The following is a 26,337-nucleotide window of genomic DNA, read 5'->3' as shown; positions in this document are numbered from 1 at the left end:
TGGGAATCATTCATCTTTGCAATTCCTTTACAAGGGTCATATTTAATCCTGACCACCCGGGCCTCTAATGGAAAAAAGGTTCTAATCGCACAGCTCAAGTAAAACCGGCGACCTGAACCCGTCTAACGCACGTAAATAGCAGTCCGGAGGTGCTTGCCGATAGGAGCCCCGAGGGCATCGTTGAGGAGGTGCCAGACAGCAAAAACAAATACCGCTTATTCTTTCTCGTATCACTTTGAAAGTTCCAGAAATATAGTGCTAGAACTCAAACATATTCAAAAATGATCTTGTCTGCACAGCAGATGGATTTGGCACTGCACCGTTTACAGGGAGAGACAACTATCTACCCGAAAATATTGTCAGGTGTGGGTGGACTGCATTACACACAAACAAACACAGAGCAGGAGAGCATTTCCACAAACTAATCTGGCAATTTCACACCGCAACAGAAAACACTTCATGCGTGGTTAACGAAGTCCTCTGCTTTTTGTTTTTAAAGAAATAACCAATTAGTGATCAAGAAATGATCATTATTTAGGGTACTCACACTCATCCCTAAATTTTACATTTAAAAAAAATCTTGATATAAAATGAAGGTTATTCACTGGGAAGGATATACGTCTGAAGAAACCTGAGGGTTAATTATCATTTAGAACTAACATAAAGGCAATACAGAGAACAAAAAAACCTGCTGCCAGTTCTGGTGTTCCAGAGGAAAGCGCGGACCACTTTTCAGCACACCCCAACCGCCCCTTCGATCATCCTCTCCCCACTTTTCTCTAAAGAAACACTGACAGGAAAATAATGAATGAATGTTGCACATTTTAGAAATGCTGACCAAAGAGTGAAACAGCGGATTAAATTAAGGCGATAATGAGATAACCTCCCTTTCTCAATCCACGCCCTCACGTCGCAGTGCTCATAGACTGTCATTGAAACATCACTGAGGATCAATGAGATTAGTGCAACAATGAATGAATAGGGGGACCGGAGGGTGTGTTCCAACTATAGGGGGATCACACTTCTCAGCCTCCCCGGGAAAGTCTATGCCAGGGTTCTGGAGAGGAGAATACGGCCGATAGTAGAACCTCGGATTCAGGAGGAACAGTGTGGTTTTCGTCCGGGCCGTGGAACACTGGACCAGCTCTATACCCTCTACGGGGTGTTGGAGGGTTCATGGGAGTTTGCCCAACCAATCCACATGTGTTTTGTGGATTTGGAGAAGGCATTCGACTGTGTCCCTCGCGGCATCTTGTGGAGGGTGCTTGGGGAATATGGGGTCCTGGGTCCTTTGCTAAGGGCTGTCAGGTCCCTATACAACCGAAGCAGGAGCTTGGTCCGCATTGCCGGCAGTAAGTCAGACTTGTTCCCAGTGCATGTTGGACTCCGGCAGGGCTGCCCTTTGTCACCGGTTCTGTTTGTAATTTTTATGGACAGAATTTCTAGGCGCAGCCAGGGGCCGGAGGGTGTCAGGTTTGGGGACCACACGATTTCGTCTCTGCTCTTTGCAGATGATGTTGTCGTGTTGGCCCCTTCTAACCAGGACCTTCAGCATGCACTGGGACGGTTTGCAGCCGAGTGTGAAGCGGTGGGGATGAAAATCAGTACCTCCAAATCCGAGGCCATGGTCCTCAGTCGGAAAAGGGTGGCTTGCCCACTTCAGGTTGGTGGAGAGTGCCTGCCTCAAGTGGAGGAGTTTAAGTATCTAGGGGTCTTGTTCACGAGTGAGGGAAGGATGGAACGGGAGATTGACAGACGGATCGGTGCAGCTTCTGCAGTAATGCAGTCGATGTATCGGTCTGTCGTGGTGAAGAAAGAGCTGAGCCGCAAGGCGAAGCTCTCGATTTACCAGTCAATCTACGTTCCTACTCTCACCTATGGTCATGAGCTTTGGGTCATGACCGAAAGGACAAGATCCCGGATACAGGCGGCCGAAATGAGTTTTCTCCGCAGGGTGGCTGGGCGATCCCTTAGAGATAGGGTGAGAAGCTCGGTCACCCGGGAGGAGCTCAGAGTAGAGCCGTTGCTCCTCCACATCGAGAGGGGTCAGCTGAGGTGGCTTGGGCATCTTTTTCGGATGCCTCCGGAACGCCTTCCTGGGAAGGTGTTCCGGTCCCATCCCACCGGGAGGAGACCCCGGGGAAGACCTAGGACACGCTGGAGGGACTATGTCTCCCGGCTGGCCTGGGAACGCCTCGGTGTCCCCCCGGAAGAGCTAGAGGAAGTGTCTGGGGAGAGGGAAGTCTGGGCATCCCTGCTTAGACTGCTGCCCCCGCGACCCGGCCCCGGATAAGCGGTAGAAGATGGATGGATGGATGAATGAATACTGTCAACAACATGAGTAGGACAGCGTTTTAATTGACATCTGTCATTGAGATCAGAGTCACGTGTCCTGTAACGTTTTTGTGCACTTTACACACACTCTGCTTGGCTAATTAAAAGCCTCCCCCACTAAAATTAGAAGTCACCAATGGTGCAGAGCAACCGGTGCCTGAAACACTGCTGTCGGTCGGCAGAAAATCTTAAGCAAGGCAATACGTAATGGCGATTGTGAGGATGTGCTTTCTCTTTTAAATGATTTCAATTTTTTCAAAATGGCTTTTACTTTTGCTATCAGATTGCACTTTATACCTTTTGTTCCAAACAACCTACGTGAGATTTTGGAAAATCAACAAAACTACACAAAAACCTGACTAAATCATTATCTTATTTTCTGATCATGTTAAAAACTGATATTGTTTTACCGCCCAGGACCAGAACACTGTGTGATCTGAAAAGGAATCCCACGATCAACAACATGTCGTATCCGACTCAACCAGATGCTGGATCGGCTCCTGGATAATAACATCCGGATATATCTGTGAACAACTCTAGCATATGTCCTAAAAAGTACTGTCTTCATAAAGGGATCAAGTGAAAAGCACTTACGGGGTGTTCTCTGATTTCCTGATGGCAGCGGCACAGTTGTAGAACTTGTATTCGCCGGACGTGACCTCAACATCACCGTTAACCAGTATCCGGACCGGCACGGCCACATAGTCTGACCACAACACAGAATATTACATAGTGACTTCATTGATATATACACTGATCCCAATACAGGATATTACAGTGACTTCATTGATATATACACTGATCACAATACAGGATATTACAGTGATTTCATTGATATATACACTGATCCCAATACAGGATATTACAGTGACTTCATTGACACAGATTCTGACCACAACATCACAGAACGTTACTCATGTTGCTTATTGTTCATAAAGAATAAGTACATAAATAAGCTGCTAAGAATGTTCAGTCAATATCTTAAGTTGTTTAGTAGTCCCACTGCCCAAGGAACAAATGAAAGTTTCGACCTGTTCTTCTTGGCCATGGGCATGTTAGAAACACCATTCAGAGGGATCCTTTCTCAACTGGGGGTATTGGTGGGCGGGAGGGGCACAACTGTGGTTGTACAGGCGTGAAACACGGACAAGCAGCAGTGCCACTCCCACACACGTGACAAGAACAACCCAGTGTTAGGACCAGTCTTTAGAGAAGGGTTAGGACTAGGGTTAGGACTCACCCTGTTTGTCAGGTGTAGGGGGGATATCCACAGGGTCAGGGAGGGAACAGGTGATCTTCTTATCTTTCACTACAGCTATATTAAGGTTCGAGTCAAACTCGCACTTGACAATGTCAGAACTTTCAATTTGGGGTAGAGTGGGGACGTCGATCTCCACCTGGACAGGATGGAAATTAGGGTGAGAAGATTAGGGTGAAATTCCGGTCCACATTTAAAATGTGTGCAGTTAATTCACCAGAACTGACCTCCACAGTCAATTCACCAGAACTGACCTCCACAGTCAGGTCACACTTTAACACACACACACTTTAACACACACACACACACTACCTGCCGAGTCTTGCTACAACTGAGGTTGGGTGGACTGAAGGCCTGGATCTGGACACACATCCTGTTGGGGCTCCACAGCCAGGTGTATTCTTCATCAGACCGGGGACAGTCACTCCTCCTGGTACATTTGCCCTTCAACACGCACCAGCCACAGTAGGGGTCCTTCAGAGACATGCAGGACTTACAGTCTGTCTTCAGGTGGCACGCCTGGACCGGCACCTTGGTGATCTACAATCAACACAGGAGAAGGTAAGCAACTGCAGTTACACAATCTTTGCCGATTAAGAATACTGTGTAGACTGGAACACCTACAGCCCCGCCCAACCGCGCTCGATAACCAGGACTGTATGAAAAGTCTTGCCTTCGTCTCCGTGGTGATGTACAGGTGAGTGCGCTCGTTGTTGAACAGCAGGTTCTTGTTGACCTTCTCTCCTGTGTTGTCCCCAGGGGCGTGGCCGTAGATCTCCGGGCTGGCCGACAGGTGGAGTTTCCACACCTGCATTTACATTTCTGTCACTGACCGGAAAACTCTTATACAGATCAACTGGGCGTCCCAAATGGCACCCTATTCCCTGTCTGGAACATTCCCAGTCTAGAATAGGGTGCCATTTGAGTGGGAGACAAAGACGGGTTAAAGCCCCTCATGAGGCCTGACAGTTCGAACTGTCCTCCAATACAGCATTAAGTGTTTTAGAGAGCTAGCCAGAAGAGACCTGTGTGTGTGGTACAGGTATAATCATAAGGAATTAGCACCTCTCCTGAAGTTGATCCCAGGAAGGCGACTGTGTGCTCGGTTTCCACGGTGACAGCCACGGCACTCCACACACCGCTCGTCTGGGCCTTCTTGATGAAGACGGGGTCCGCCGCCAGGCCGAACTCAACCCTGCTGGCCAGAGGGGACGGAAGGAACTCCGCGCCACACCGGTGCGTAATCGCTCTGTTTTTCTGAAGGAGGAGCAACGATGTCAGGCACATCAGGCGTTGAGAAGATGAACGTGACAAGGTCAAAAGCTTAGACATTCAACGAAGACGATCCCAAACTCCTCTTACAAAGGTAACTGTAGAACCATGATAACATGGTGAACTAGGAAACCATCATTGGCCCCCTTCTATCAGAGACCCGTGCTCTGGGCAACTGTACACATCTGGTCGTCTGATAGGGGATCATTATGAACAGTAGAAGGGGTTTGGGTTGACTGAACGTGTTGTCGCTAATGCTACGTGCCTCAGAGGAAGAGACGCACAGCTCTTCTTTCTTCTTGTTGGAGTAAGGAGAGTACACAGCGGGCGTGCTATTGATGTTTCCGTTCCCGCTATAGCAGGCTTCTATGACTTCCACCAGCCTCTGGTTGACGGCCTTCAGCGGGTACAGACACAGCGCCGAGCGGGAGCTGTCGTCGTCCGAACTGAACACCACAAACATCACCTGACAGGAGAAAGAAACACACAGCACCGCTAAAGACACCCAGAAGAACACCAAGCTGGTTTTCCGTCTTGGCTGTAAGCGGCGGTACAGTGGAAGACGTGTGGTTTCATAGCTATAGTGGCATGATCAGAGAAGTTATTATTACCTTGTCCGTGGCTAGAACACGTCCGTACTTGCCAGAGCTGCTCATATTCCTGGCCAGAGCTTCTCCCGGGAGAGAGACGTACACCGCCTGGGCCTTGTTGAACGCATTGCCCACACTGCAGTTCAGCTGGAGCTCGGTGTACGAGTAGTAGTTGTGGTCATTCTCACACATTCTAGAGATGAAGGTGAAATTCTTGGTTCCCGAGTCCTGGTCGCTGAGGGTTCTGGAGAAGAGGAAGTAGACAAAGCCGCCGTCCTTAAAGACGAGAGAAACAGACGGCAGGCGGAGAAGGGAGGGGCAGAGAGAGGGGAAATTAACTGACACAGTCGGTAATACACATCCTTGAGGGTGTATCTAAAGTTTATACAAAAATACAAATAAAAATAATATAAATTAGAAATGTTTTAGTTTTTTTCTTCGACTCTACACCCGAATGGAGCATTACCATTTGGACCGGTGGTATAAGGATTCTGGTAAAACACAGTGAACAGTACCAAGGGAAACAGGTGCGGTCGCGCACAACTTAAGAACAGGTAAGCTCTGTAGTACAACCAGAAGTTGACTCATTAGGACTACCTTGAAAACGTGTCTGAAGTCATGGTGGTAGCGCATTGTGAAGGGGCTAGCCTGGACGGCTGAGGCCTCGATGACATTGTCAAACACGACCCATTCGAGGTGGTCCTGGAGGATCCGAGTGCTGATGAGCTTGGTGCTGTCATGGCTGCCATAGCCCCTACCCACCTACGGAAGAGGCAGACCAAATGAAGCAGCTCGAAAAATAGCTCCAGTCAAGTTCAACCTTCGAAAGCGGCGGCCCTGACGGGCAGTGACGCGTCGGGGAAAGTTTTCCGCTTACCAGGAAAACCGTGAAGTTCCCGCCGTCCTTGACGGCGTAATAGGACACGACCCCGACGACGGACACGCTCTCCTCCGCGCTGGCCACGTAGGTCTTCTCTCCTTTGGTGTCGCTGAAGTAGAGCAGCTGGTCCACGTTGGACAGGTTCCTCAACGAGCAGATTCCCCGGAACAGACTACCGCACACGATCAGGGTGTCCTTGGACGGGTGGATGAGGAGCAACTTGTTGTGGTTGTCTGTCTTTACTGCCTCTTCGCAGGCTGGGGTGACGGGCGGGGTGCACTGGCGGTTGTCATTCTTCGGGCCCGTGCTGGCGTACGCCTCGACATGAAGGGACTGGTCCAACTGGTAGAGGGCATTGACGGCGCCCACATACAGACGACTGGTGCTAGGGTCCAGGACCACATTGTTGATTAATGTCTTGGACGTGAAGTGCCACTGGGAAAGGAGGGGGTCGTCGTGGGCGGAGCCAAAGGAGAGAGACGACGTCACCAAAATGGCTGCCAGTACCCACCGCCACGCCATCTCTAAAGAGAGAGAAAGAAAATTATTTCTGAGTGTGTGTGTGTGTAAAAAATAATTTTTGTATTCTGGTCCATTTATGCTTTATTTGACAGGAAAGTGGGGAAAAGATGAGTTGTTGCTGAAAGCAGTCGGCTGTATTCAAACAGCACATGAAGACACACAGAAATCAGTCAATCACATCCCTGGACCACCAACCTTTACTTTTCATAGCATGTGTGACAAAAAACGTGTGTTTGTTCCTGTGTCAGGTACTATTACTATTACAATATAATATTACAATATATAAAATAAAGAAGTGCCCAATGTCCATATTTGCTCTTCATATCAAAGTGCAGAAGAGAGGTTATTTTTGGTTGAAGGGAAAAACATTTTAGAATACTAATACTAAACATGTTGACAACATACTAGATACCCTGAAAGTGCAATAAAACACAACAACCATAAAAACAGGTAAAAAAAGAAAGTGTTTTCACAATTTAAAAACATTTTAAAAATATTATTTTTCACCTTTTTGTTAATGTACATTGTGCTCAGTATGGCAAAGTAATTATCCAAATCAACCATCACACATATTGAAGAAAGTTTTTTTCCCTAAGAAATACAATTTTAAGGATATCATATTTATCGAGGATAAGAATCAAATTTTAGTGATTACCTGGGTACCTGCGATTGAAAGAATAAGTTGGTAGTTTCGGTAATGGGACAAAAGTGAAATGGTAGAAGTTGGAGCAGGGGAAAAAGGAAAAGAGCAAAATGAAAGCAATCATTCCAAACATATTTAAAGGGAAACAACAGTCACATCCATCAGAAATCCCCTTGCTTCTGAGAAGTCCCACATTAAAAGTAATCCTCGGTATGAAAGATGAACAAACCGATCCTTCAGACACAGCAGTACACCTCCCTATCCCAAAAAAAAACGCAGCATGCCAGAACCTCATTTAGATTGGGATAGTGATAAGGTGGTGAGACAAGGTGAGATCACTTTTACACAAACAGTAAATAGACGGCTGAGAAAAGTGAGCAAGGTGGGCGGGGTTTCCTTGTGGCTTCTCGTAACTTGGCGGAGAGAGAAAGAGAATGAGGGAGGAGAGAGGAAGAAAGACAAGGAGGGAGAGGAGTGAGTGAAAGTTGAAGGGAAATAGAAAGGAATGAGGGGGGATGATGCGATGGGGGAGGGAGGGAGAGAGGGTTGAGAGAAATTAAGCAGAGAGAGAAGGAAAAAAAAAATATTAGTGAAAAGAGAGTGAAAGGAAAATTGGTTCCATGTCACAATCAAGATTATTCTATGAATCTTTTTGTATTATTGTAATCACAGACAAGCCCTGAGGGGATTCAACTACTGAGGAAAAAATTAACAAACATGACATGAAGACATTAGGATTTACAATGTTTAGTAACAATCTCCCTCTAAAGAAAAAGAAAAACCTATGATCTTCTTTGAGCACAAAGTCATTCAGTTCTGCTTAAGCATTCTTTTTCCACTCCTTCATTCCTATTCATCCTCATCCTTGACTTCCTACTAAATATACAAGAGGAGGGAAAATCTATTCACCCGCTCCTCTACCTCCCTTTAGAAGTAGAGATGTGGATCAGTGAGTTTGACAAGCCCGATAAAAAAACTTTCTTTCAAATGGAAGAGTATGCATGCAGCATTCACCTCGCAGGCGATCTCTTTTCTACCTTTCATCCCTGCCTACTGATTTGGGGTCGTTTATGGCAGAGGGCAGCAGTCAAGTGCACTTCAAAGAGATTAGGAAATATTGAGAGAGAGAGAGCGAGGGAGAGCGAGAGAGAGCAAGAGAGAGAGAGCGAGAGAGAGCGGAGAGGTGTGGCATCGTGCCAAGGTTCTGAAGATGTCTGTTGAATTGTGGGTAGGTCCCTGGCATAAGGGCAGAGAAACACCCCTCAGGAGGATGCAACATTTTGAATGTGCACATAGAAATATGCCATGTAGAACAGACTTTGGAAGACGTGAGCCATTCCAGGCTTTATTGACCCTAATGGGGGGGGGGGGGCATTGAGGTAAACCAGACGTGAAGACAGATAATATTATGACTCAGCCGAAGAGGTTTCATGAGAGTAGGGGACAAGGGTACTAATTCACGCTGTGGAAAGGCGACCACAGATAGATGGACGCACACCCGGCACAGCACGCGGACACACGCACACGCCCGAGTGGCTCTGGGAACGTCATGGAGACTAGTGTCCCGTACGTACGGTTCTGTCAATAGCAGCAGTATTACCGCAGTCCCCGTGGAACCCACTGTTCCGTACTCGGGTCTGGTCCTGAACCCGCTCCGTGGGAACTGAGTGATCCCATCTCAGCGAGGACACGGTTTCACCCGGGAATAGACAGGCGTTACTGCTAGACTCGGCGGGATGACGTCCGCTCAAAGCGGACTTGAGAAGACTACCTCACGTAATCACAGATCTCAGAAGATAACGGTCAATATTAGACGTTCCGTAAAACTCGAAAAGGACTTGAAAACCTGCAACCAGGAGCAGTGCTGACGTCTTAGGTCGCGAGTTCAAATCCATGTAGGGAGAAGTTATTATTATTACATCCAACCCTAAGATAACCCTAACCTTAAACATTTATAATAAATACCCAACCCTAAACTTAATACCTAGCCCAAACCTTATTAATTAGCCTAAAACACACAACCTAAACCACAGGGGTTTTGTTGATATTTCCTTTGAAATATAGACGTTCAGCCCCTCCCCCAGCGACAAATGTAAAATACTGATTTGATGCTGACACTGTGAGAGCCCGTTTGAATCTTAGTTGTGGCGGAAATTGACCCAATTTCCGATTCACTGTTTACAAGTCATATCGCAGACTCCAGCTTCACGGATGGTATGTAAGCTGATGTTAGATCTGCGCCTAAGGGCAAGTTCTGCACGGAGTCATCTGACACAGCCTGACAGCTACCTGCTGTGTGTTTCTGTCTCAGCTGTTAGGGGGCCTTTCATTCTACAACAGAGTGAATAAAACAATCAATATGGTTTTCTTATTTTGCGTAATCATTTCCACAGCGCTTACGACTTACAACCGAAACATAGCGACAGCTGAGCCACGTAGTCTGAACACTGTAGTCTGAATGACAGGTTATATCTCCACCCAACCTCTCAGTCCAACCAGTCACACACGGACTGACAGAGCCCAGATTCAGTGATTAAGGGAAGCTGATAGAAGCATATTAATCATCTTAACAGTGTTCTCGCTCATTTGATGTGTTGAATCGGTACAAATCAATTCAGGATTCATTAGGAGATACTGAGCTATAGAGAGAGCCACATTGATAGGAGTTTAAACATTCCCCAACATAAAAACCCCTCACAAAAGCGCAAGTGAAGCGTTTCCTCTGAGAAACCATTATTTGGGACCGTGTTGTGACTGCTGGAGTCCAGTTCCAGAATTGAGTCTGGTAACTGTCCCGTGAAATCCCCTGTGTACCGAAGATCGCTTCTTGTGCAGAATACACACAAATTCCCACACACAGTCGCTGACCCCACTCACAATGTATCATCAGTGCAACGGGAGATGTCCCCTAAAGTGCCTTCATAGCGTCTGTGTGTTTGTGTGTGTGTGTGTGTGTGTGTGAGTCACAATGGACTGCATTAGGTTCAGCGCCCACCAGATTCCATGGGCTGAGTATTGTAAGGCTCTTTGCTGTGTGAAGAGTGTTACCCGTGTGTGTGTTCCCTCATCCCAACTAATGCTGACCATTTGATTTCCTCACAATTCTGGACAAATCCTCTTCCAGGCCTACTGGCTCCCTCTGCGTCCGTCTAGCTCGCACTCTCTCTCCTTCTCTCACACTCTCTCTCCTTCCCTCACACTCTCTCTCCCTCTGTCCTTCTCTCTCTCCCTCTGTCCTTCTCTCTCTCCCTCTCGCTCACTCTCCCTGTCATTCTCACGCCCTCTCACCCGCTATGTCTATCCTTCTCTCATCCTCATCTCTCTGTCCTTCTCTCATCCTCATCTTTCTCTGTCCTCTCATCCTCATCTCTCTGTCCTTCTCTCATCCTCTTCTCTCTGTCCTTCTCTCATCCTCATCTCTCTGTCCTTCTCTCATCCTCATCTCTCTGTCCTTCTCTCATCCTCATCTCTCTGTCCTTCTCTCATCCTCATCTCTCTGTCCTTCTCTCACCCTCTTTAAATACAATTCAATTCAATTGGCTTTATTGGCATGGAATGTGTTACTACATACACTGCCAAAGCAAACATCAATATATATTAAAAGTATAGGCAAAACAAACAATATATAAATGAAAACAGAAGAGTGAACAACAACAATCACAGTTACAAGTAAGTAGGATACAGGTATTATTGTATTTTCATTATCCTTATACATTATTAACATAGCACAACTGGGTTTTTCTCCTAGAAAAAGCAGAATTTTCTCAGTTTCTGTTGTCCTTTCAAAGTATTCAATTTTGAAATACAATTGAGAAAAATATTTATTGTATATCTGCATAGTTTTTGCAGCGTAGGAGAAAATGTTGCTCTGTCTCTACCTCTCTCTGGGCAGAGGGAGCACAACCTGTCCTCTCTGGGCAAAGGGAGCACAACCTGTCCTCTCTGGGCAGAGGGAGCACAACCTGTCCTGTCTGGGCAGAGGGAGCACAACCTGTCCTGTCTGGGCAGAGGGAGCACAACCTGTCCTGTCTGGACAGAGGGAGCACAACCTGTCCTGTCTGGGCAGAGGGAGCACAACCTGTCCTCTCTGGACAGAGGGAGCACAACCTGTCCTGTCTGGGCAGAGGGAGCACAACCTGTCCTGTCTGGGCAGAGGGAGCACAACCTGTCCTCTCTGGACAGAGGGAGCACAACCTGTCCTCTCTGGACAGAGGGAGCACAACCTGTCCTCTCTGGACAGAGGGAGCACAACCTGTCCTCTCTGGACAGAGGGAGCACAACCTGTCCTCTCTGGACAGAGGGAGCACAACCTGTCCTCTCTGGACAGAGGGAGCACAACCTGTCCTCTCTGGACAGAGGGAGCACAACCTGTCCTCTCTGGACAGAGGGAGCACAACCTGTCCTCTCTGGACAGAGGGAGCACAACCTGTCCTCTCTGGACAGAGGGAGCACAACCTGTCCTCTCTGGACAGAGGGAGCACAACCTGTCCTCTCTGGACAGAGGGAGCACAACCTGTCCTCTCTGGACAGAGGGAGCACAACCTGTCCTCTCTGGACAGAGGGAGCACAACCTGTCTTCTCTGGGTAGCCAGTTCTGTCTGTGACGACCTGTTTCTATGGTCAGGTTGTGTTCAGGTTGTGTTCACTGAGTCTGTACACAGTCAGTGTTTCTCTAGGTTTTCTATCTAATGTATATTTTCTGCTACTGTATAAGGTCTGTTTAGGTTTGCTTTGATTGTTTGTGATGTTTTTCCAATAGGTGATACAATTATCTTTTTGTTTCTTCTCTCTCTCTCTCTCTCTCTCTGTACCCTCACGCTTTCTCTCTGTTCATCCCTCTGCCCTCTGCCCGTCTCATTCATAGGAGAAATATGTAAGTCACAATGTTACAGCTACTAACAATCTTACACTTGTAAACCATATGAAGTGGCTTCATAATGCTGTGTGACTGTGTGTGGTAAGGCTAGATTGGAGTATTGGGTTTTTCGAGCAGTGTGCGAGTTTCTGTGTGGGTGTGTATCTACATCTCAAGATTGGACAATCATGTATTTGCATTCAAATACAATAGTTTTATGCCAATTTCAGAAATGTTGCAACAAATATAATGCGAATTTGGTGCATTTCCAACAGTTGGATGTCTCCCTTATGGGTGCAGCAGTGCATTCGACAGCTCTGGGGAAGTTATGTCGTAAATCACTGACTGACCATCCTTTGCTGCTTAACTTCAGTATGTTTGAGGGTCAGGGTTATGTCCGTTGAGAATTGTTATGCAAAGCAGTCGGACCAAAAAGCGGTTCCGTCACGTAATATTCGCTGAATGATTATTAAATTGACAAAAGCATCTCCATCGCCTATTTGTTGCATAAACATCCCTGACAAAAAAATCAAAACAACTCAAGCGAGAGCAAGAAAATGTCTTCCGATATTGTACGTTTCTTCACATTTGGCTTGGCCTTTTCCCGCGTCATACACGCTTTTGACAAAATAAATTTAAAAAAAAAGCGATAACCCTTCCTTCTTCCTCTCCACGTCCCCCTGGCACTCATTCGCAGAGGTGGGGAAATCCTAACTACATGGGGAACATTCTGGGGTCTATTTCCAGGTTACAGCAGGACAGACCCATTCTACAGTTGGAGGGATGGAACTCTTAGATGGACTAACAGTAACGTCTGTAAGACACTGAGAGGGTTCCAACAGGTCACATTACACACACAGATTAAAGTCTGCGTTATGCAAATGTAATTTCCTCTGGCGTATCACTTGCTCTGGTTCCACACATGGACGATTAACTGCATTGAGGGCCCCTCTCTCGGCGCCCTAGGACAAACAGGGCCCAATTTGGGCCCCGCTCTGGAAAGTGTTAATCCGGTGACAGACAGTGTAGTTATAATTGGGAAACACAGAACAAATGGTTTTCACGGCACCACATTCAAAACGTGTAGATTAAATGTCATTTGTGGCAACTTCCTATTGCGTTAGCGCTCGAGCGCCAAGGACATGGCAGACGCACAGGAGAGATAACAGAGGAACATGCAGGTCTGGGGGTAGACGAGGGACGAAAGCAAGGACAGGAGTTCAAACGCACACTCACCTAATCCCACAGAATGCTAACACCCCCGCACGCACGCACAGAGAGAGAGAGGCAGACACAGGACATCACTGTGACCCTAACAAGCAAACAAATAACGTGTGCAGAAAGCAAGAGAGAGAGAGAGAGAGAGAGAAAGCGAGCAGAGGACTGCCCAGCACAGTGTGAACAAGGCTGTCTTTGTTTCTGCCTGAGTGATTGTTCCCTCTCCCCTCCCCACCAAACAGTCCAGCTCAGAAAGAAGGATAACTCTCCCATTCCTCCAGAGATTAAAGGATTTATCAAGTAGCCTTATTAGGGGATTCAATATAGGCATATTAAACACTGTATCCTGGCCAAGCCGGTTCAACAGAGACACCTCAAGAACAGAACCGAGGACAGAGAGTCTAGAAATACAGCGAGATCAAAGAGAGAAAAGGATGAGGAAGTGTGCCGGGGATTGATGAAAGCAGGGAGAGGGGGAAAAGTGAGTGAGGATAGAAGAGAGGAGAGCAGGACTGGAAGGAAACGAGAAATAGAGAGGACACGATGACAGAAATGCCCCATCAGAGACAAGACAAACATCCCACCACCCTCAGGCCCGTCTTAGATGAAGACACCGATAACGAGTCTCTCTCCACTCATACACCCTCTAATTGCTCTCACTTAAAACCCCCCCCCCCCCATCCCCAGAAAACTATTAGACACATGATTTTAATAATTAGCAATTGGCTCTAATTATCTGTATCCCTTTAACCCGAGGGCTGATGTACACCTTATTAAGGACAACTCACAGGAAAGAGAGCAAATGAGAGAGAGAGAGAGAGAGAGAGAGAGAGAGAAGAAAAGAAAGACTGAGTGAGGGGGTACGAGAAAGTGAGTTTATGGGAGTGTCTGTGTGGATCAACAGTCTAAGCCTCTCTTCCGTCATCATGAGCACTTAAAGAAGTGCCGAGAGCTTCCCAGCTTCCTGCCACTAAACAGACACTCAACGTCTGGCCTTGAAACAGTGCTGCTTCTCTAACGCCACCCGTTAGAACATGTAGGCACCGTGTCAACACTGGCTCGTCCACACCGAAACTCCCAGTGCGGTGGCCGGGTGGGGGGGGGGGGGCAGGCCCCAGACGACAACGCCCCTCTTCCCCCCAGGACATGGCTGTCGTCAAACCGGCGGGATTACTCTACAGGGATTAGTCCAGACCTCACACGCAGCTTTACTATGCACACATTACTCGCTCATCCTCCACACTGGCTATGGACCGAACCAGCCATGGCCGCATGAGACAGCGCTCCCAGGGGGGGGAGGGGGGGGAGGGAGGGGGGGGGGGGGGGGGCACTTGGAAGACGAATCCTGCGGTTCATTGTCGAGGCTTCCACCACCGCCACACAAACTCAGACACCACTTGGGGCAGTGCAACGTAAGTCGTGCTGGGACTTGTCTGGACGGGATGATTCATAAACACTGGGAATGGAGGCGGGTCGGGGCGACACAGAAACCATTATGTACAGTAGCGCGATGGGAACAACTCATCCACGACGGAGACACATCCGGGACAGAAAACGGAGTGTAGATTACAGAAGCCTCCTCAACAGCATGGCCGGTAGGCTTTATTTCAACCGCTGAAGGCATGCTTATTGAAATTGCCAAACTGCCATTTACTCTTGTGGAGTGGGTAAGCTGTTTGACCCACAGGTCACCTAAACACTAGAGTGTCTTGATAAACGATGTTGCATTAATGGTGTTCTCACGACCTCCACCTGGCAATAGCCAGAGGAAGACCAGCTTGGCTCCTCTCTAGGTTTCTTTCTAGGGTCCAGCCTTTACAGGGAGTTTTCACAGTGATTTAATTTTTTACTTTATTTTGGTAGTTTATAACCACCACTTGCCTTTATCCATGATAAATATTCAGATTTATCCATGACATCATAGCTAGTTATTTCTTTTGAAAAATGTTGTGGTTTATGTGCTAACCGGAAAAGGCTGAGCATCATGGGTGAACGGAGATGGATGGTTGAACGTAAAAGGTGGATGCATTGAGCAGACATGAGGAAAGGGCGGGCAGCTTTTTAATCTGGGCAGACCGAAGTGTACGAGGAGGAAAAACCCTAGCGGTCCATAACGTTATCATCCCTGTCATCGCTTCGTGTCATGTCCAGGCCTAGCAAGCAGAGTGAGAGTTCACAATGGACGACGGAACACGATTACGGAAACACATTTTAGCAGAAATTGCAGGAAGGAGGGACGCTACAACAAGCAAGCCAACAGATAACCGGACCAGCGTTTCATCTCATTGCGTGTGTTCTGGGGAGAAAGTCCAATGTGCAATTTTGGGCAGCTAGCTTAGCTTTAGATGGCTAGCTTAACTAGGCCACTCCATTCAAGACAGGCATGGTTGATAGATTGCAGCTGCCTCAGATTGATTTGTTGCAGCGTGTCAAGCTCTCCCTCGGTCCTCTCTCTCCCAACCCACACACATGTACCAGCCCCTAAACACCAGCAGGAGAGAGAATGGGATGGGGGCTGATTTATTTGTTATTCAGTTGAAGTCTGCGAAGTAGGCAGACCTGTTTAGCGAACAGATCATTTGGACGAATGATAAACACCCTGAGGGGAATTATCAAAAGTCAAAGTCCGCCAAATTTGCTTGATGGTGGAGGTGTATGGCGTCTTAAAACCCTGCCTGGGCGGAGTGTCCTTCAGCCACATCTGGGTAAAGATGTACACAGCGTTTCACCTCAGTTTTGTTGAAGCATGGGAACGTGGTCATGTGACCTTCATCCCTGCCTGCTGAGCGCTCCTTCCAAGGAGAACAAAACAATCCTGAAACTCTTTGAATAGTACAATTATTTCAAACACTCTCACGCCTTTATGCATTTTTACGCTTTTCCCCCTTGCCACGTTGGTTTGACACATCTCAGTTTAACCCACCTCACGATCACCCCCCACCCCCCCACCTTCTGCTCTCAATCCTGGTCTATTCTTGCCGTCCTACACACCTCCTCCTCTTCCTCCTCTTCTTCTTAACTCCTTTCCCGAGGGGCCTCCAATGCGGAGGAGCTTTAGGAATAATATTGAAAATCGGTGTTAAATCCCGTCTCACATGCAGCTGCCGCTTAACGGGCGAGTCCACACCGTGGCGAGGTCCCTAGCGGCAGCTTATTTCCTTCATAGTGCACGGCGGTACTGAAGTCCCCCACAAGGCCCGGTCAGTAATGACTCACAAAGGTCGTCCTGCCAGATCATTGGAAGCGCTGATCTCCACTGTTACGTGAGAACATGTATCACGATAAGGAGTTGCACGCACGCACAAAGCAGAGACCTTTGCATTGTTATGGCACCCGCTCATGTGACTTCAAGATTGGGATATTCTCCCTGCCACGCTCAGTTCTCAGAGAAAGTCTCCATCAGAATATAATATTCTGATCAAATCAACTGTGAAGGAGAGGAGAACTGGAAGTATGAGTTGGGTGTTGCCTTTTAGGGATACAGTGTGTGTGTGTGTGTGTGTGTGTGTGTATGTGTGTGCGTGTATAAATATATTTATCTTAATCCGTCCATTAGGTGGGTGTGTGTGATGGATGAGGCAGAAGAGAGTTGGACCAGGGGGGTGCGGTCGGCGAAATGGTTTTAGGTGAACCTGCTTCCAATGTGCATTAACTCAAACAAAGACCTCCAAGGAGGACCCAAGTCAGTGCCAACAGCAGCATAGCTGTGTCCTTGCGAGCAGTAATTAAAATGAGAAATCCCAAATTAAATGCATTAAATTCTGAGGCACCGACACAAGAAAATGCGAAAAACCTGTTTTACATTTTATATAGTTTAACTTTTCCAATACACTTGGTTTTGTGTGTGGGGGGAGGGGGTGTTACTGTCCTATTTGAAAACTAATAAATGTCTCAAGGTAAGAACAGGCCTGGATAGGTTAGCCGGTCGCCTGTTAGACTGACACAAAGCCAGGAGTATATGCTTCAGAGATGAACTACCATCTATCCTCTCAGAGATCCGGAGACGCAGTGACATCCTGGGCTCATATCACCACGGTTTACATTTCACACAATCAAAACACCCTTCATTGTGTACTGATACACAGCCATTATTCCGCTGTTGAACAGGCAGCAGGAGACAGTCTGTCTCGGACGCAATAATAACACAAACTCTGTGCGCGTGTGCGTGCGCTCGCACTGGATAAGTCAAAGGGATGTTTACTCAGCAGTCCATTTCAGTTAGCAGGAAACGGGGAATGAAAGGCCTTTCTCTATGGAGAGCAACGGCCCCAAAGCGTGGCTTCATATTACCACAGAGGATGCTCTGTGCCAAAATATAAATCTACCTCAATCACTCCTTCTCTTTACCCCCCCCCCCCGCCCCCCAGTTTCCCATTCATTCACCACAACGCAAATAGAAGAGAAATTAACACTGCCTTTCAATTTCACAAAGCAATCATCCTTACTGCCTCAGTCCTCCCTTAAATAATCATAACCATATTCAGCTGAGTTCGTTCAGCAGTCAATTACCAGATTAGCTTGAATCAATTATGACAAATGTAATGCCGTTTAACAACATCCATAATTGTGAAAAATGTAAATAACCATCCGCAATCAGGACATTTAAGGGTAATGAAGATCCAAGTCAATTGCCAGTGATTATCGCAATTGGTAACATATTTGCATCTTATCTGTAACACATGACTTCCAGTGTTCAGGTTGTGCATGGTGTGGGCTGATGGTTCCTAGAACTTGTGAAGTAAGTAATGGATTAAACTAATATCCGTTGATTACCCTAATCTGTGAATTAAAAGCAACCCATTGTTGAAACTGCAGCAGCAGAATTAAGGCACTGCTTTGCTTTTGAATTCAGCAACGCGAAGGCAAAATCTGTTGCCACAGCGTCACATTTTAAAGGTTGAAAATTAGCCGTCAGACTCTTCACATGTGAAACAAAAATGGTACCTGCGAGTGGCTCTGGGTAAGAGCATCTGCTAAACGACGAAAATGGAACAGCGTAACGGCTTCAAAACGGAAAGAAGTGCTCATGAGCTGAATGCACAACCCTGAATCCAGAGTGGGCAGCTTAAAAACCCATCCGGAATCCCCCATCTGCAACACTCTAGCAAGCTGTAAGCCAGCTAGAAAGTAAAACACCCACATCTCCCTCAGTGAACTATATGGCTCGGATGTTGTCCCCTGGTCATCTTGTACATGCACAACCAGTATATTCTAGCAAATTCCGTAGGAGAATGGACTGCTGTTGACTGACACCTGATCTGGTTTGAAGACTGAGTATCGTTTCCTGCGAAACACTGATTCCGTAGCAGAGGACCTCCAACAAGCCGTCCAGGCTGCTGTTGTGGAATCAGGATAGACATGCTTTATTTTTACATTACATTAACTCTTCTCAGAGAAGGCTAAGTTAAACATTTGCAGCTTCAAAGCATTTCCCGGTGTCTCCCTCCACAGAATGTTGGAAAATGGAGGTTAAACGCAAGTAATTACACAAAAAGGGGATTTAGCTATTACACAAATCACAATATAAATGGACGCCCATAACTCAAGCCTACAACGGGAAAGGAAATGGTAGCCGCGCACTTCTATTATTCAATACTGTCTTAGTTAGGAACGTCTGTGAAAGATCCACCTTGCCAGCTGATGACAGGAAGAGATTGAGGGGGATTTCCAAACACTTCACAGTGACCCCTACAGGGGCCGGAATGTGACACCTCTGAAAGACATCCGCACTTTGAGACAGTCTCTGATGAAGAGCACATTTTAGTTGGATAACGGCGAGGTGGGAGATCTTTGTGATTGTATTGCTATCCCTCCGGCTTTCTCCTCCCATGTCACGCCTCCTACGTTTCTTTGAATCGCTTCATCTTACCATCTCTCCGTCCCACACAAACACTCCCTATTTAACTCCCCACTGCCTGTACCTTTACTCACTTATAAATTCCATCCCAGTCTCACACAGCCCCAATTCCCTGGTACCAGTTCTGTGATAGAGGGGCGTGGCCTACTCCAGTGTGACAGGAGTCTCCATCTGTCTGTCTATTTCTTATTGACCACAGACAACACAGACAGGTGCATACAGAAACAGACAGACACTGACCGCAGATCTAATATTCCAGCCCCTTTAAATGATAACTGTGTCAGTCAGGCACTTTCTTGTCAGCAACACCCACACCCACTTCAGCTGGTCTTGTCAGGAGCACCCACACCCACTTCAGCTGGTCTTGTCAGGAGCACCCACACCCACTTCAGCTGGTCTTGTCAGGAGCACCCACACCCACTTCAGCTGGTCTTGTCAGGAGCACCCACACCCACTTCAGCTGGTCTTGTCAGGAGCACCCACACCCACTTCAGCTGGTCTTGTCAGGAGCACCCACACCCACTTCAGCAGGTCTTGCATTTCCTTTCCAGCAGAGCAAACATTAACATAGCATCTTACTAAAGCTAGCAATGACAACTGACAGCATCATACTAAGGCTAGCAATGACATCTGACACAGCATCTTACTGTGGCTAGCAACAACAACTGACTCAGCATCTTACTGTGGCTAGCAACAACAACTGACTCAGCATCTTACTATGGCTAGCAACAACAACAACTGACATAGCATCTTAATATGGCTAGCATTGACAGCTGATGCAGCATCTTCCTAAAGTTAACAACGACAACTGACAAAGCAACCAACTAAGGAAAGCAAAGACAAGTGACACAGCATCGTACTATGGCTAGCCAGCCAAACCGACAGAGGAAACTGTAGAATTTCTGGGGTCAGACCCTACAAATAAGAGGGACCAATGCTCTGTCAGAGTTTTTACATTTTAAGTCCAACTGACAAGCTGACGAACCAAAACAACACTAACAATCAGTGTGTCGTCTGGGCCTCAGCATCATGTTTTGACAGCCCAGAAGAGCCTGTCTCTTGTCGTTCACACTGGACTGAACCGAGGACCTGTAGTATGAATTCTACCCAAATAATTTCATATTTCACTGACAGAATTAACGTTGCATTTCCACATTTGACCATCTTGCTGGTCACAATCAATTCGATGTTCACAAATTATATAGTCATTATAGGGCATTATCTCAGGCATGAACAGATTTAAAACTCCTCCATGATGAACACAGCCTAAAATTTGTCAAGTCACCTATCAGCACCTCACAACCATGCAAATGTCGAACTGTCAGCTGAGCCGCTGTCAGCCGCACCGCTGTCATGGTAACGATGACGCGTGCGAGAGATCTGACGGCGGAGTAGGAAAATTGGAGGCCGATTTGGTAAACACCAAGTTTTTCTGCGTTTCTTTCATCAAGTCTATGATTTCATACTTCATAGAGCAGAAAGTACGAACTGAGAGGTGGTGGAGAGCTAGCTAGCAGACTCAGTAGCACTTAATTCAAGCAGCACTTCATTACCGCTGGTTGCAATGCCTGTCTTGCGTTGCCTTGTGACTACCAAGCCTGTAAACGCATCAAGATTAGGCTTGCATCTCTGGCGGTGTAAAGAACTTACATTATTAATAATAATGATGGAATACAAGAGCTGTCTCTAGCACATATCGGGCATCCGAGTAGTATTTGTATTGATCACGAGTGTCATTAAGCATGCACATTACAGGCTAATGCATCCTTTAACAGGCTTGATACACTGACAGCCGTTTTGAGTTATAAGACGTTATTTCTTCCCTACTGAGACCATTGTCAACGCCCAGGTCAGTCTGCTTGCTCAGACAACAATTCAGTCACCTCCCCGAAGCCTGAGGTGGTATGAGATCATCAACAAAACCGTGACATTGACTGAAATCAACATGGTCATCGTGGCTGAAGGGCACTATAAAGCTGTTGTGCAGTGAAGAGGGTCCACCAGTGACAGAACGGAGAATTAAGTTTAGCGAGCTACTAGTCATAAAAGTATGAACTACAGAATGAGAGACATTTACTGATAGACTCATACATCTACTCACACATTTAACAAAGACACTGACCGGACAGAGTTTTGCAAACCTCTAAAATGTCCCTTTCAAGACTTACTGCAGGCACGTAAAGAGCATAAGTTTTCCCTCCTCAGGGGTCACAATCCCAGAGTCCCTTTCACACAACCCCGCGACCTTATGGCCCCTCCATCTCAGTGTGGGGAGCCAAGCGGAGGACAGTGTTTACCTAACCAACCAAACACAGCTCTTGTGACAGGGATGATTGATGACCAGTGGGAGGAGTTACTACTTACGGACCAGAATCCACGGGGGGCAATATTAAGTTACATCGGACAACCAGGTCAATAGGTCAATCCGGACGTGTCACTAACAGGGCAACGGATGGATGGAGACCGCACAGATCCCATGTCACCTCACAACGTTCACAGTGGTGATAACCTCACAGATACAGTCACCACGGCACAAAATCTACCCGGATACACCCGCACAAAATCTACCCTGCCTATTAACCAACACACACGACGTGTACTCTGCTGTGGTCAATGATTCCCCAGACGTCACAGTGAAATAATAAGCGGCAAGAGAAATGAAGCCAGCTGCCCTCAAGATGTTACGACGGGGAAGGGCGTCACTCTCACAGCCCTCACATTTCAGTCTGTGGCACCCCGGACATGAACTCCCCTATCACATCTCCATCCCTCCCCTTTCCAACCATCCATCCCTCCCGCAAAACCATCCCTCAAACGCTCCCTGATCCCTCCCCCCCAAGGCAGATCAGATTACTCTTCACTTCTCTCCAGAAGGTACCCTCTGATTGGATCAGTCGTGGATGGAATGAGACAACCTACCTCTCCCCAGTGTTCCCTGCTGCTTAAGCCAACCCCCCCCCCATCTCCTCCCCCATGCTGCCCTAGCAACAACCCCACCCCCCCCCACCCCCATCTCCTCCCGCCTGCTGCCCTAGCAACAAGCACCGGCATGGCCCGTCAGTGAACAATTCCACGGCCTGCCAGGGTTGTGGGTTCAATTCCCACAGGGCGGCCAGGACGAAAACCTATGGAAATGTACGCACCCACTACTGTATATCACCCTGTAAAAGAGCCTTTGATAAACTACTTAAAATATAGAAATGACTATGACAGCAGTGCATGTGTCCGGCCACCTACATCCATCATGACAACAGCTGACCCAGGTGAACAGGGAACACATCTGGCACCAGAAGAAAAAGAGAGAAAGGCCGGGAGGGTTATAGGGTTAGAATGAGAGACTTATCCCCGATAGTGACCGTTAATGTAATTCAATTCTGCCCTGCTCAGTTCTACAGTAACCTGGCCAGTCTCTGCTGCTAAAATACAACGGAACAGCTGGGCCATCTCTGGGGTCTATAGATCACATAAGGGCGTGTAGAAATCATCCATTATTCTCCCTGCCCGGGGTCAATAATCACAGACAGGGTTATTTATTAGCGTCCAGGCTTTTATATTTACACTACACAGCCTCTCAGATGTCGCCTGCAGCCGACAGAGTACTGCCCACTGCAGGGAATATGAAAGCACTTCAGTGGCGCCGCCTGGGCAACACACACAGCGCCACTCTCTCACACACAGACACTGCACTCACATACCCTTCTGACAGGGAGGCCAGCGAGGGGCATGGATGTCTGGCTGACAGAATGACACGGAGGAGACGCCACGTTCCAAAGACCTGACTCACTGACAGCTTGCTGGCGCATGAAGCCACCGACACCAGCACACACACACACACACACACACACAGTACGATAGTGCTATCAAGGTATGTTACGTTTTCGGTCCGTTACCCATTATTTAGGTCCCCTTCAACAAGCCAAAACCAAAGACGTGGACAGATGGACGGAAAACCCGGAAAGAAAAAGCAGTGTGACCCTTTGTACTATTTCTCTCTCCTAGCCTCTTTTCTTCTCGTCTCCTTTCCATTATCATTCATCTCTTCATCTCGCCTTACCTCCTTCCTTCCTACCTCCTTCCTTCCTACCTCCTTCCTTCCATCCTACCTCCCTTTTTGCTTCCTACTTTCCTTCCATCATTCTGTTCACCCAAAGTAGCATTAGCATCTGGGCTGTGGCTGTCACTCATGACATGGAGACTTCAAAAATGATGATATTGTGTGTGTGTGTGTGTGTGTGTACACGTTCAGGGGGGCACTCTGAGGTGACAGACATAGGCAGGCTCCCATGCAGTGTGCTAATGTAATGTAAATTGATCATTTAGGCCTGGGGGAGGGGAGTACAGTATGAACCCAAAACAACACAAGAGGGATGTATGCTAATGAAACTACAACCGGTAGACCTCCAAATTGGCGTTTCCCTCTCACCACCCACCCAGCTCTCTCCCTCCCTCTGCCTCCCTCCATCAGTCTCCCTCCCTCCACCTTTCTGCGTCTCTCCCTCCACAATACATTTACTTCTCTCCATTTTCCCCTGTGCGAGAGTGCGGTGCTGTGTGGTACGAACCACATTGGAGCTCAATACAGCCCATTCACACTGGCAGAGAGAGTGGGTGTTAAATGTGATAATGTTTAAGTACCCAACAATGGTAGCAATGTCTAATCCTGGCTGTCGTAAAACACAACTCCTGACTTACACACAGCAGGAAGAGATAATTCCATAATACATTATAGCTACACACCTCCGGCTAAAGCGGTCTGTATATGCTGACCCCCCTTGCAAATCCGAAACCACACAGAACATGGCGGGTAGACAATGTTCAAGGGTCTGTCCCGCATACTGTGTGTTAAAGAACACTAAACACACACTACCGGTCCCAGTTCGTTTCGTCTCAGTGTTATTTGGGTGCAAACAGGACCCGTGGTTCAGGTGGAAAATGCTACGCTGACATTTACTCAGCACTCAATACCGGTCAGGCCGGCGTTGCTACATTAATACACACATCTTCCTCATCTACTGCTCCTCACCACAGATTTATGACCGCCATGCAGGCTGATCAATCACACCTGCTTACATGATTGACAAGGGCTATTAATCAATACCAGAGCGCGGTGCAGCGGAGCTGAATCCATCACCAGCCTAATGGGAAAAAGGCAAAAGTTTGAAGAATGATATATTTATGGAGAAGTACTTCTCTGGAGTTTGCTTTAAGGAGGAAGAAGAAACAGTTTTGTTTTGAGACGCAGTGCTTGGCTCAATCTCCCACTTCACACAGGCTCCTGAGCAAGCACACCTCTGCCGTTCTCTGGTTCCTCACTCTTCTCCCATCTTCTCCCATCTTCTCCCATCACTCATTATAATGGAGTCTATCTTCAAGCTGGGCTTATCCATTTATCAAAAGTGACCTAGCTGCAATAAGCATTAAGTGATGCCAATATAAATTACATTTTGCAATGGAGAGGAATGCAAAATCACTTGGGGAAGTGTGTGTGTGTGCGCGCGCGCGTTTTCTCAGTAAGAGGTGTGATCGTCTCCTATTTCATCATGGTCTGAGGAACATTCTTCAGGCTGAATAGACAACGACAGAGACCAACAGCACACTTGACCACACTAATGAGTAGCATAAAGGGAGCTACAATGTGGCTCGGCCCCAAATGGCACTCCATTTCTCCATGTAGTGCACAAAGTTCTGGTTGTAAGCAGATATAATAAACAGAATAGGGTGCAGTTTGGCATGCAACCTTACACTAAGAAAGCAAAGCAGCTTGACACAGGAGGGCGAGTAGTTTTCCCTGATGTAACCAAAGAAGCCCCACTCCCTCCACTATATATTCTGCATTAAGCTTATCTCCCTCACACCCTCTCTCTCGCTCTGTTCCCGCGGAAACAGAAAACCCCCATGAACCTGCTCACCACTGGAACAATAAGGCAGAGGAACCGATATAGGGAGGGATATAGAGTTGGAGGAAGGGATATAGAGGGAGAGAGGGCCCTAGAGAGGGACACAGAGTTGGAAAAAGGGATATAGACAGGGATATAGAGAGGGATAGAGGGGTTATTGAGTGGGAGAGAGGGATCTAGAGATGGATACAGAGGGGCAGGGATATAGATGGGGATATAGGCCGATATAGAAGAGGGATACAGAGTGGGATAAAAGGGATATAAAGAGGGATATAGGAGAGGTATTTAGACAGATATAGGAGAGGGATAGAGGGATATAGACAGGGACATAGAGAGGGATGTAGACAGATATAGGAGAGGGATAGAGGGATATAGACAGATATAGGAGCGGGATAGAGGGATATAGACGGACATAGAGAGGGATAGAGGGATATAGACAGATATAGGAGAGGGATAGAGGGATATAGACAGGGACATAGAGAGGGATAGAGGGATATAGAGAGGGATAGAGGGATATAGACAGGGACATAGAGAGGGATGTATACAGATATAGGAGAGGGATAGAGGGATATAGACAGGGACATAGAGAGGGATGTAGACAGATATAGGAGAGGGATAGAGGGATATAGAGAGGGATAGAGGGATATAGACAGGGACATAGAGAGGGATGTATACAGATATAGGAGAGGGATAGAGGGATATAGAGGGATATAGAGAGGGATAGAGGGATATAGACAGGGATATAGAGAGGGATAGAGGGATATAGACAGATATAGGAGAGGGATAGAGGGATATAGACAGATATAGGAGAGGGATGGAGGGATACAGAGTGGGAGAAAGGGATATAAAGAGGGATATAGTTGAGGGATATAAATGGGTATGGGGGGATATGAGAGGCACATTAACACTTAAAAAAATAGTCAGACAAGGAAAATGTAGATTGTGCTTGTCCGAATGGACAAGTGAAATTAATCCATATTTAGCACCAATTAGAGATTGCATGGTTTAAAT

At 47.1% G+C, this 26,337-nt stretch overlaps 1 protein-coding gene across 1 annotated transcript in view; it reads right to left on the bottom strand.

The window, feature by feature from the left end:
- LOC105031017 (plexin-B2) overlaps window positions 1-26,337 on the bottom strand; it is a 96,746-nt gene that overhangs the window by 22,358 nt on the left and 48,051 nt on the right. The window contains exons 2-10 of the mRNA XM_020042963.3: window positions 6,332-6,858; window positions 6,052-6,216; window positions 5,476-5,730; window positions 5,130-5,330; window positions 4,658-4,849; window positions 4,266-4,400; window positions 3,905-4,132; window positions 3,575-3,731; window positions 2,929-3,040 (exon numbers count right to left, since the gene is read on the bottom strand). Of these exons, the coding sequence (XP_019898522.3) occupies window positions 2,929-3,040; window positions 3,575-3,731; window positions 3,905-4,132; window positions 4,266-4,400; window positions 4,658-4,849; window positions 5,130-5,330; window positions 5,476-5,730; window positions 6,052-6,216; window positions 6,332-6,856 (1,970 nt within the window). The 5' untranslated portion in view covers window positions 6,857-6,858. The remainder of the gene's footprint in view (window positions 1-2,928; window positions 3,041-3,574; window positions 3,732-3,904; window positions 4,133-4,265; window positions 4,401-4,657; window positions 4,850-5,129; window positions 5,331-5,475; window positions 5,731-6,051; window positions 6,217-6,331; window positions 6,859-26,337) is intronic.

The sequence above is a fragment of the Esox lucius genome, chromosome 23 (genome assembly GCF_011004845.1).
Source record: "Esox lucius isolate fEsoLuc1 chromosome 23, fEsoLuc1.pri, whole genome shotgun sequence".
Lineage (NCBI taxonomy): Eukaryota > Metazoa > Chordata > Actinopteri > Esociformes > Esocidae > Esox > Esox lucius.
The sequence above is the reverse complement of the archived record's forward strand: the minus strand, read 5'-3'. Positions and strand labels throughout refer to the sequence as shown.